General features: G+C 43.9%; 1 protein-coding gene across 2 annotated transcripts in view; it reads left to right on the top strand.

The window, feature by feature from the left end:
- PIAS1 (protein inhibitor of activated STAT 1) overlaps nt 1-12,384 on the top strand; it is a 1,034,011-nt gene that overhangs the window by 965,404 nt on the left and 56,223 nt on the right. For both annotated transcript variants that reach the window (XM_069625121.1, XM_069625120.1), the window contains exon 13: nt 3,222-3,259. In XM_069625121.1, coding sequence (XP_069481222.1) covers nt 3,222-3,259 — 38 coding nt within the window. The remainder of the gene's footprint in view (nt 1-3,221; nt 3,260-12,384) is intronic.

Raw genomic sequence — 12,384 nt, 5'->3', positions numbered from 1 at the left:
TGGCTCTTCTTGGTTCATACTGCCACTTTACATGTGCTACCAAATCTGAAGATGGCCACCAGGTTTGGAGCTTAGGAGGACGATTGTCATTGGCTGGAAGTATGGCCCAAACAACACAGATTATAGAGAAGACAAGCAGTTCTAAGTTTAAAGCTAAACTGCTTTCTTTATTACTGAGGATTCCCTGCCTCACTGGGAATATTATGAGCACATGAATCCATGCAAGACCTGTGCTTGAGAACAAGAGGTACAGGGAAGTAACATGTACCATGTTTACCTTTTGTCGGCTGCCTTTATGCTGCATTGGTCTTTGTTCACATTCTGTACATTTCTAGAGCAGCATGGATATACCTATATCGATGCAAACAGACTTGCTTACATTTTGCAGTTTGTCGATTTCATGTTTGTAATAATTACGTTTGTTTTTTTTCTCAACTCTATTGGTTCTTTCCTCACATGATTTGTGCTCCCATCCTCTTGTATTGGGTTCAAGCCCCTTGTCTTTGTCTGCTCCACGTTGGGTTTGGCTGGCTCAGCAGTGTTCACACACTCTTGGATGTTTGCCAGCAACATGGGTTTCTGCTCTACACCAGCATACTTCTAGGGAGCCCGGTTTCTACTGACTCCCATCTTTTAGGCATCATTCGCCTCCTTACTTTACTTTCTAGTGTTATATTGGAGACTAAAATTGGTCAACATAGCATCAATAGTCTCCGTTTTGAAGGCCTGTTTATTCATGAAAAATAAATAATCACTTTTTTACAATGTTTTTAATTGCACTAATTGATGTCCTAGATCACCATGCTATATATTGTTACATTACATCTTTCTGGAATATCAAACTAGTGGTGCCTGTCGCTCAATGTTTCTATCTGTGTTTTAACAAATCGAAGGGAATGGCGTGCCCCTGTGTCCTGGTTCTTCCATGTCTTGTGTTTTCCCTCCTGGTGTCAGTGTTTGGCCTCCCTGTTTTGACCCCTTCCAGGCCCTTGTGTCTTGGTGATCTTCCTTCTGTTATCACACTCAAAGGTCGAAGGTAAAGTAATTACAAAGTTATTCCAGTGGCTGAGTCCCTAGCCAAACATGTAAATGACCCTATCTGTGAATAATCTCGTGCCTCTTGTATCAAGGCCCTAGTTGGTGCTGCTGGGCCGACTACAAAGGGTGTCGAGATTTTCCCTAAACTCTCTAAAACACTTTCCTAGTGTCTAATACGTGCACACAAAGATGGAGGTCGATACTTATATCTTTAATTTGTCGCCCCCGAAATGTGTGTCTTATCATAAAAACAAAAAACCAACCCCAAAGCAACTGGTTGTGTAGACAGTTGTCAATGGAAGGGATTTATTTAAAAAGGACGTATTTCTCGCCAACCAAAAGTTTGGGTAAAGACCATACGTCTAGATAACAGTTATAATTTCTTTATACAAGCCCTCAATTTTCTTTGTAAGGGAATGGAGGTCTGGGTTATCCGCCAGGCCAATTTTAACTGTCAACCGGTTTCAGCGGGATTCTCAAGTGGCCGCTTTCTTCAGGACGAATACTTTATAATTCTTGTATTCTCAACAATTTCTTCAGCACTGTGAAATATTAGAGGGTGTCTTCTAGGGTCCAGGACTGGATAGGGTGAACAATTCCTAGTCCTGTATGGACAAAGACAAGAGAAAAGCGGAGCTAGTATCAGTCTCAAGTACTAAAGTCTATTAAAATGTGCTCCTGGTAGATCCACCTGCTGGAGATCATGTTTTTCATACCTCTGTGGTGAAGTCCCAGTATTTGTAATGCATTGTGTGTCTTCATGAATATCCACTGCAGCCAAAATTCTTATGCAGTTGGTTCTTGAAGGGGATTCTGTCTCCTTGTTCCTATACCCTGTGGTTTAGACAAAGGACATATATAAGTGCTTTTGTTCCTGACAAGTTTGAAATTATTGTCTACAACGATATTCAGTAATCACATCTTGGTGTGCCTTTTCTTACTAAGGGACTGCTCAAGTTCCATTATTGACTATATTGTTCCCCGTGAGGTTAATGCCTGCTATCCTGTGGCGGAGTACCTCCCCTTTAGCACTGGAGTCAATTGGACCTCAGTAAGGTATTTGCTGTAGCAAAGGCGTAGTATTTCCCGCTTACCTCTAAGTGCTGGTATGTCCGTGTTCAAAAACGTGTCCGCTACTCCGCCATTTTGTTTGTTACGTGTTTATGTATTATGAGTCATATGCACGTGATCCGCGTTTCTTCGTCATGTGATCGTGGAATCGCGTCACGTGTACGTGAGTAGGATGTGGTTTAGGATCCCTGTGTGTGGATGCTGCAACTACGCCTGTTTCGAAAAATTAAATGTTTAAACCATTTTGTGGGTTGGGGTTTCTTTCCCACTGAAGCAACAAAGAGATTCCTTTTTCGATAGACCTTCATTGGCACTTTCTCTGCCTTCTCCCATCTGCCTTCTTTGCTGCCCATTAAAGGGTAGATTGTGTTTAACTTGTTTGCCTTCCCACTGGCTCATATTCATGGTCTGTGTTCCCCTCCCTACCGCCTTAATTCTTGCCCCGCCTACTTCTGCAGGCTTTCCTTTTTCCATTTGTATGAGGAAAATGTGTTGTATGCTGTCTTGCTTGCTTTCCTGTAAGAAACGCCTAGTGAGTGACGGGTGCATGTCGTGATGTGGAGTCTTCATTAAGAGTTCTACCTCAGTGTTCAGCATGTTAGACAGAGCTTTCTGTGGTGCTGGATGCCTTGTTGTTGCTCCTACATGACTGTCCAAAACACTTGCCACAACTGCCTCTCAGAACTGGTTGCGGGTTAAAGATTAAAATACAAAGGTTCGAAATAACAATACTTTCAAAACAAAAGCACCGAAGAAAAAAAATCGAATGCACTTTTATTTTTTTTGGGGGGGGGGGCAGGTCCCGCCCCAAACCCTAGTTTGTTGGCCCAAAACCATTATTTTTACCTATACCAAAAGCAAAACAAAATATACATTAAAATAAAGGCATTCAGTCATTTTTTTCCGTCCTTTTGACTATAATGTATTTCATTTGATCCTTTTGTTTTCAAATTCATGACTGGACACCCTTAGAACTATCTACTGATGTATCTGCTGTGCCTACCATTGGACACCTTCTGAGAAGCTGTCGCCTGCCTTGCTTTAAACTACCAAAAATGCTTTTAGTTTTGAGAGTTTCAAAATTGTAATGGCATTGTTTTTACTTTTGACAGGTTTGGACTTTTTTCCATTCTTATCTGGCGAGAATCAGGTATGTCACAAAGAAAAGTGAACTCATTTGAATGCAAAAGCTTGTTCAAATGTTTTGAATTTCACCCGAGTGTACGTGCTCGGTAAAGACTCTGGATCTTTGGTGGTGACCTTTACTTTCTGATACCTTCAGCCTACACTTAAAAGTGTGGGATCTCCTGGCAGCCAGGGGAAGGTACCAAAACATTCCTAAAAGGAATCAATAGTGTGTGCGCGCATGCAAATTACAGGCTCTGCTCCATCATGCACTACACAGCTTCATCAATCCCTTCATTACTTTCTGTCTGATGTCCCTTTTTAATTCCCTATTTTCTTGTTTACCCTTATTTATTGGTTCTCCCCAATCACCTGTGGCATTCCTGAAGGGTCTTGCATCGCCCCTACCCTTTATAACCTCTTTACCAGGCCACTTTTTAACATCTTAGACTCCCTCAGCATAGCCTACACCTACTATGCCGATGATACTCCAATCCTGATCCCACACTCAGGCAACTACTTGGACGACTCTGACACGCTTAACATCTATTCAACTATACAGGCTTGGATGGCAGATAATCACCTATGCCTCAACAGCGACAAATCAGAAATTCTAATTGTCGGCTCACCAAATTCCCTAAAATCTCAACAATAGTTACACTGCCTTCCAGATTGACAATTGCAAAATTCCTGTCACTACGTCTGTAAAGATGCTTGGAGTTTACCTCGGCACTTCACTCACTATGTCTAGAGAAGTAAGTGCCATTGCCTCGTCTGCAGCCTACACCACTAAGGTTCTCAACGCAGCCAGACCTTTCCTCACCAAAAATAACTGCCCCACAATTGCCTGTGCCATCACCTGCTCCAAGATTGGCTATTGTAATGTCCTATTCACAGGCACCTCCTCTGGAAATATCGAGGGACTGCAAGTGGTCCAAAACAGTGCCTTGAGAGCAGCCCTCCACATCCCCAAAAAGGAACACATCGACCAAAGCTAGCAAAGAAGCACACTGGCTCCCCATCAAATAGCGCATCACCTTTAAAACGCTGCCACAATACCTCATCCAAAGAATCGCTAAAGCTCACACCTCAAGACTCACCAGGACCCTCTTCACTGATCGACTAGTCGTTCCCAAAGTTGAGATGCAAAGCCGCAGGCTCAAGCTTCCCCTACCTTGCAGCCAAACTCTGGCATGACCTCCCACCCACCCCGACCGCTGAGAAATGCTACTGGATCTTTCAGAAAGCTCTCAAAATTCAGCTGTTCGCCTAAACTCCAAAAAACACCTGCACACTGCCCCCACTTGTCAAACAGGATTGTCATCTCTCCCACACTACACCATTAACATGTTTGGTATTGCCTCTCAATAGATAATTGTGCTACAACTGTAACTGTACCTATGTTACCTGTGTTTGGAAATGCCTTTTAATCTTGTAATTGCACTACAAATGTAACTGCACCTAGGCTACCTTTTCTCAAGTATGTAATTGTGCTATATCTTATCTGTAACAGTACCTATGCTACCCTTTTTGTTGCTTGGTAATGCCTTTCAATCATGTAATAGCGCTGCAACTGTGACCTAGGCTACCCTATGTTTCCATGCCCAAAAATGACACTCGTATGACCAACTATGTTCTCGACATTTACCTGCAACAGTGCCTCAATGCCTCTAGGATGTATCTACCCTTTACAAATGAAATCAATGAATAAATAGGTTTGCTTGCCCTCTTGACCACCAACCTCCTTCTATGCTGTTTGACGATTGGTTTTGAAATGTTTCTGCTTCCGAGTTGCGGTTCTCCAAGAGATACCATATTGCCTCACTCTTCTGTGCCTATGTTAGGATCACCCTTTTCTGTTGGATTCAAATTGCAGTGACATATTTATGTCCTTAGGAGGCTCCTCCATTTTAGACTTCCCCACTCATAATTGTAGAACTTCTCGGCCCTACAAAGCTTGGGCTGGCGGGCTGTTAAACGCTGTGTCGGCCCCAGGGGCGGGGCGTGAAAGCTATTCGCACCTCGGGATTTCAAGGGGGTGGGGGAGATGTGTGTGTGCGTTTTTTTGTGTGCGTGCGATATATAATTGTATTTTTTTTTTGGCAGACGGGAGAATCGCATCTCCCATCGGAGAAAAAGAAACAACAAAAGTGGCAGCTGCCATTAAAAAGGAAGAGGGACTAGGTCATTGGAAAAATGGCCGCCGTCAAACAAAAGGGACCTAGTCCCTTATCTATTTTAATCGTGACAGCCTTTTTTTTTTTTTTTTGGGGGGGGGTTCTACTACCGCGGCGATGAAGGCAGAATTGCACCTGGGAAAAGTGGATTCTGATTGGTCAGACCACCTTTTCCGGGTGCAAATATTCTTGATGTTTGCTTATGAATCCTCAGGTGAGATCTAGTTTACTTCATAAGCCCCTGAATCTGAGTGTTTGTTCCTTGGGGACATCTTCCCAAACGTTGCTGATGTGCTCGCTGATCATTAATCTGGTCAATCCTGGATCTTAAACATGAATACTGAATATGAATGAGTAAATGTTACATTTTTCCTAAAATGTTAATTCGGCATGCCTTTACCGCTGGTATCTAAATGCACTGTGTCCCAGTGTTTGGTTCCTGCAAGGTCTAAGAGTACTAAACCTTATTTTGGGGTGCATGCCAAATTAAACAAAGTAATCCTTAACTCTGTTGTCAGTCCAGAAATGTCCCAACTGAATCCTTGTCCAAGTTTGCGTACTGACCACCAGCTGCACATGATCGTTCAGGCTCCACAAATGTTATTGTTGTCGTGCACTTAAGCATATACTCCATTCCCGGCCATGGACAAGCTATTGTGAGAAACCAGAAGTTGTCTCACCCACTAGTCCCTGGGGAGCTGTCACCCAGGTGGCCAGGACACAGCTATCTCTTTTGGATCCAGTTCCTGGGGGTGGACCAGTGCGTGAGGATCACCTGGGTGAGTGGTCTTCTAGGAGTGGGTCACCGGATGGTGAGACACAGTATCCCCTTCCCTGTAACACCTTTACCCCATCCTAACTGGTAGGATATTTAGGAACTCCATTTCCGCCCTTTTACAACACAAACACTTTCTCACTGACAGCCCACTTTAAGGGAAAACAGATTTAAACCAAACCTGAGCTGTGTACCCAACATGTCCCAATACTGTGGTCAGGCAATTATCGACCATCACTCACACCTGACCTTCATTACACTTCCCCCACACGGATAAAAGGCGGAGCACGAGTGCACCCTATGAGTGAGGAAACTGCAGTTTCGAGACGGCAGCTGAGCATGAGGGGAAAGACGGCAAAACCGAAGGGGATAGTGAGGAGGGAAATTCCCTTGACCTTTTTGACAAGGAACCATTACTAGTCGGAGACCTCGAGAATAGAAAGCGTAAGACCAGGAAAGCAGGCTGAAGAATCCTGCATTGTCAGATACTCGGGGCCCTCCCGCGTCTGGAATCACCAGCCACTTTTGCACCGTCCTTGGCTCCAAGAACAAAGCAGCATCAGTGAAGTCAACACAGCCAGTGAGTTGGGGAGACCGATACAAGACCGGTCTGTGTTGAAGCCAAGGTTGCAAGCAGCAACATTGTATGGCGAGCGCTGGAACGAACATTGTTAAAACGCATGTGTTAAGAGACGCAAGTGAAGTTAAACTGCTGATGAGTGTTTGAACTTTAAAGCAAGCTACAGTAACTTTTGCGGAGTGGTCTGGCCGTGAGTGGGTGCTCAAGTCTCTGTAGGGTATCCAGCGGATAACAGTAGATACATTTGGTCCCAGCCCAGCGGAGGGAGATCAGTTGAAAGAGAACTAATAAATGTGAATCAAAGTGGTCCTGCGACAGGTTCAAGCAAACTCCTGTGCACAATAGAAAGTCTTCGGTTTTGATGAAATAGAGAAAGCTTGGAAAAATATGCGAATTTGGTCCGAGCCCGGCAGAGGGAAACCAATTGAAGGCTTTGTGTTAAAGTGGGTCTGAGCACGGTGAAGGGGGGCCGGGTTGAATCAAAAATCACCCAAGGAGTTATGCATGAGAATCCTGGGAAGAAAGAAACTTTTGAAGTTTGTTGTGTTGCATCAGGCCCTCTGAAATAAGAAACTTTGAATGGCAAAGAGACTTTGGCACAGAAGGCCCTGATGTTGAATTCTTGAACTGCATCCTCGGGCCAGAGAAGCCAGAGACTGTGCTAAGCTCGAGTGTGCCCCCTTGTCATGTGCTGAAAAGGTGGAGAAGGGAAGCGAACGGCTTGAATATACTGACATATGATTTCTTTAACACTTCTTTTGCATAACATAGTTTCCCACACTATTTGTATTTAGTAGTAAGGAATGGTAATCGATTTATTAGTATAGGCCCTTTTATTTTGACAAGATGCCACTAGGACTGCTTTATCATTATTCGATAGTCGTAGCTTGCTCCCATCTTTAGATTTAAGATTATATAGGTGTTTTTTAAACCCAGTTGAAGTTCAGTAAACACCCTTGAACTGTGATCAATTGCGTCTCTTACTGTTTGATATCATGCCTTCCTTACACTATCTTGAGGTAAAGTTTGTGTGGTGAAGATCGTGATATGTTACTTCTTGGGCCCATCTTCCTACCTTTTTAACCAACTTCTTTGTAGAGGAGTCTTTATCTGAGCACCATCAGAGATGTAAAAGCTAGTTATGCCCCCTAAGGCACCCTATTGCCTTTAAGGTCAGGGTAACCCTTTTACTTGTGTAGTGATCTTCCCAAAGCTGATTTTGTGGTCTTAATGGATTGGGGAATGTTTATGTATTGTTTGTGTTGGGCAACATCCTGCTGTACCCTGCCATATCCCTCCCAACACCTCCAGAAATCAGTACAGAGGTGTACATGCAGATATTCCTATTAGAGAAGCATTGGGATATGGATAAGTTTACATATTGACTCTCGAATCCATTGACTGAGATTTGTTCTGTAAACTTTTCCTTGGTAGCAAAGCGAAAGAGGACACAGGAATGCACACTTAAGACTGCTCAAGAAAGACGTCCCAATCCCAGAGTTGGCCTTCCTGGCTCTCGGTCTCAACTGATCTAGATATTCTGGCACATTGGAGCCTATGCTCGACAATCGGAATCTAGGAATTTAAGGAGGTTTCTCCTGGCTTCACAATTATTTTTAAATAGTCTCTGCATGCAAACTATTAATTCAAGCTAGACTGTGTACTCCCCACCTGTTTAAACACTTATCAGCAGAGCTGTGTGTAACCATTGCATTTGTTTACAACCTCTGTCACAATTCTGTTTGAAACACAGCCATTCTGTTCTCTGCTGTAAACTAATCCGTGTGGGTGGGGTTACAACTACAAGCTATCATGCATGTATTCATGAGCGAGTGAACACGTCTCCAGTTCCGTGTGGCAAGCGAAGTTAATTGTAGCAGTAATACATATTCAAGATGTACTCTACTCATACTTCAGGCCAATGGATGTGTTTCAGATTTAAGCCTGAAAACATGTGGGAGCCTGAGGAGGAGGCCAGGAAAGTTTCCTGTGCCAGCCCTCCTTGATTGTGCTTGTTAGGGTGCTTCCTTTCATCCCTGTGTTCTGAGTGTGATGATTCCACCCTAATCGTAGTCAACCATATTAAGCTTTTCTTGGTTCACCCAGTGGCATCAGTAGCCTAGCAGAGCTCTTAGCAGGGTGGACCAGAATACAAAGTAAGTGTCCCTTACAGTGGAAGGATGTCCAGACAGAGGATAATGTGACGGTATGTGATTAGGGCTGCAAGACTTATCATTGGCCTCAAACCCAGGGACTGCATCACTCCAGCCCTTAAATCTCCCCACTGGGTCCCAGTTCCTGCAAGGATCAAATTCAAATCTTTCTGCATCATCCATAGGTCTGTATGGTGCCGGGGACCACGCTATCTACAACTGACTCTCACTAAATACTCTCCCTCCAGATCTTTACGTTCCTCCGGCCCCAACTCTGTGTCAAGCGCTTCGCTTCCTCCTATGGAACAGCCTCCTCCATCATCTTGAGCCGGATCACCTCAAATTCCGGAAGCTCCTCAAGACCTTCCTTTTCACCTCCTCCTTACCTCCTCTGCTAAACCCCACAATTGCTGAGATTGGTGACCTTGGCCCTTGTGTCCACCTGGGTCCTGCCCTCCCACACCCAATCGCCTCAAGCTCCGTCCGCTCCCAGCACTTGCATTGGCACCCACTGGCCTGTGCCACCACAGGCCTGCATGCACTTAGTAATTTATTGGCAGTTGACCACTCTGACCAAGTCACTTAACAGCTGCTTACTCCCTAGCCCTTCCCCTTTGGTACTGCTAGCCCTTACCCCCCCATTCCTTCCTTCTCTCTGCACTTGCACGTTCAGAATGCTCACGAGGCCTAGTAGGTCCGCCTCTTTCATTGTGATATTTGCATTTCATTCCCATGCCCCCGCCCCCTCCTGCCCTGTGGGCGCTTTGAAACACAATTTACTTGATGTATAAGCGCCTTACAAATGCACAATAAATGAAATAAACACCTATATGTCATTAAAGTGCATGTTATAGGTAAGTAAGGCAGTTCAGAAAAGCCACTTTGGAGGGTTCTGTGTGACTTGATCCTACTTTTACGTTCAACAGTGGAGTCGAAGGTTAATGAGAACTTGCGGAACAAAGTTTGATAGTTCATAATCCACACTGTATTTGTGCACAAATACAGGCTCGACCAGGAGCTCTCTCCAATTGGCAACAATAGGGAGGTTGACCAACTCGGCTGCATACTTGTGTTTTGCTATCCAGACACATATAGAAACCTCAGAATTATTCACCCTATTACACAGAATAAAAGTTATTTGACTCAGGAAGGCAATGATGCACACTTAGACCATTAGTTATAATATAATTGGCTCTTTATAGGCCCTTTTATTCATACTCCATAAGCATGCATAAAACAGTAGAATAAATGCAACTTGTTGCACATAGATAGACATAGAACAAATATATCGCCGTTGGTGCAGCTATAGAGAACACTGTTATCTCGACCAAGGCAACACCACTAAGTCCCGAAGCAGGTAGGCAGAGATATCACATCAACGGGGTCTGGAACAGAGCGTCCTTCCTCTGTGAGACCTTTTCCCAACCACCTTAGTGGATTCTACTGCTCCTCTTATTTGGTCAGAGCCTTCTGTAGGTTACCGAATGCCCCCTGCCGGAGTGACAAGCAGCAACCATTGGAGGTGGATCAATCCAGACAGTGGAAAAACCCAGCTCCTATTCTCATGCTCTTGTTCCCAGCAGCCCTTATCAGTGCACCTGCACATCTCTGCCTCCCTTCTTGCCTCGTCCTTGAACGAGCAATGCAAAGCTATCCTGTGCAGTGAGCTCATCTACTTCACACTAAAATATCGCTAAAACGCTGTAGAAATGTATGCCTTCTAACCGAGCTCGCAGGAAAACGTAGACTTTCATTGCTGTTTGGAAGTGAATGTCTGAAATGGCCATGCACCAGTGTCATGTTTTTACCTCATTTTTGCTCAAGCACTACAATCCAGCCTTTGGACATTCAGCTACCATATCCCAATGAAACAAAAGACTGTTTCAAGAACCGACGAAACATCCATACTAAATTGGGAATGCATGAAATGCAACAAATAACCAAAATCGAAATAATCATAAAAATACAAACAAAACAATAACGTAATGTATCAGAAATCCAAGAAAAAAAATGATTCCACCAGCTCCCGCTCTGATGCTGAGAAACAATGGAAATCAGGTCATTTAAATTGCTTATGATTCTCAATAGATTCCGAATGGTCACGCAAATCAAAACAGCACATACCGTCAACAGCTTTGCATCCTAAATTATGCTTCAAAAGCAAATAACCTACAACAGCTGTTTTGCAAAATTGCTTTTTTCAAATTTCTGAAGACTAAAAGCAATTCTGTTAAGGCTTGGTTTCATTAAGACCCTTAACCACTAAACATGTTAATCTAATCAAAGATTTATAGCCACCACCACCCAAACTCCAGACACCCACCAAAGAAAATGCAAGTGCTAACACCTCAGGTTCAGATAACAAATGCACTTTAGAATTAGTCTGGTGAAAGGCCAACATGATCAACAGAATAACGCTTAGCAGGATGAATCTCAGGCTGTAAAGGGAACATAAGTACAAGCTGTGTTTAAAGCACATGGTCCACCAGAAATATTTGCAGGAATCTAGGTGTAGGTAAAGTTTCCATAGGAAAATAGTCCATCTGTCGGAAGGTTCACATGTCGAAGATGGCGGGCAGCTATTATAGTAAAATTACACATCATTCCATTTGAAACGAAACATCAGTGCACACACTATTAGAACGCACACACACTTTTCAAATTCAGTACTACTCTTCCCATTCATCAAGTTCAATTGCTGACATTTGCCAATGTGCTGAGGATCACAAGTCATGTCATAACCTACTTCAGCAGGCGCAATATCGTAGGTGACGATACGCATCATATATCTCCATTTGGGGTCAGTTTCATGACAGAATTTGCAGTACTCGTAAACGGCAAAAGAATTCCTCACATCCGAGTCCTCAACCAAGAAATCATTATGCAGCACTCCAAAAACATGTCGCAGCACAGGAGTCTGCATGGCGACAAGACACGTGGAAATCAGATTCGAAGCATCTTGAACGTCAGCCAAACAAGAGTGTGAAATGTTCAACACTCGACAGGCAAGAAAAGTCCACATGTTATCTGAATGCGTGACAATAGAAGAATAACTGTCGCAGAAAAGAAACAGTCGTCATGGAGGAAGGCAAAGCATCACGCCTGTGTCCCCAGCTTTTCCTCAAGACATTACAGAACCTTGCTGCCACTCCGGTCACATGCAACAAACGTAGTGACGACTTAGCTGTCGATCCCCATCCGGATCATCTGAGTTGGTTGCACAATGGAGACACCTGCTACTCATCTTTGCATGTCCCCGAACTCTCCCGAACTGACTAAACACAGACCCGCAATCGCACCAACCGCACAGAGTCTGAAGAAAACAAAAAGATATCAGTGTTGTATCATTCACGTAGGTAATATTTGTCAGCGGTAATATGACTCCGCTTTCTTTTCCCGGATTCCATGACTAGAACAACCTGATCCTCTCCTGCTGTAATAACATCTCCCGGAACCGGCAGACCA

The sequence above is a fragment of the Ambystoma mexicanum genome, chromosome 11 (genome assembly GCF_040938575.1).
Source record: "Ambystoma mexicanum isolate Mex_15411 chromosome 11, UKY_AmexF1_1, whole genome shotgun sequence".
Lineage (NCBI taxonomy): Eukaryota > Metazoa > Chordata > Amphibia > Caudata > Ambystomatidae > Ambystoma > Ambystoma mexicanum.
The sequence above is the reverse complement of the archived record's forward strand: the minus strand, read 5'-3'. Positions and strand labels throughout refer to the sequence as shown.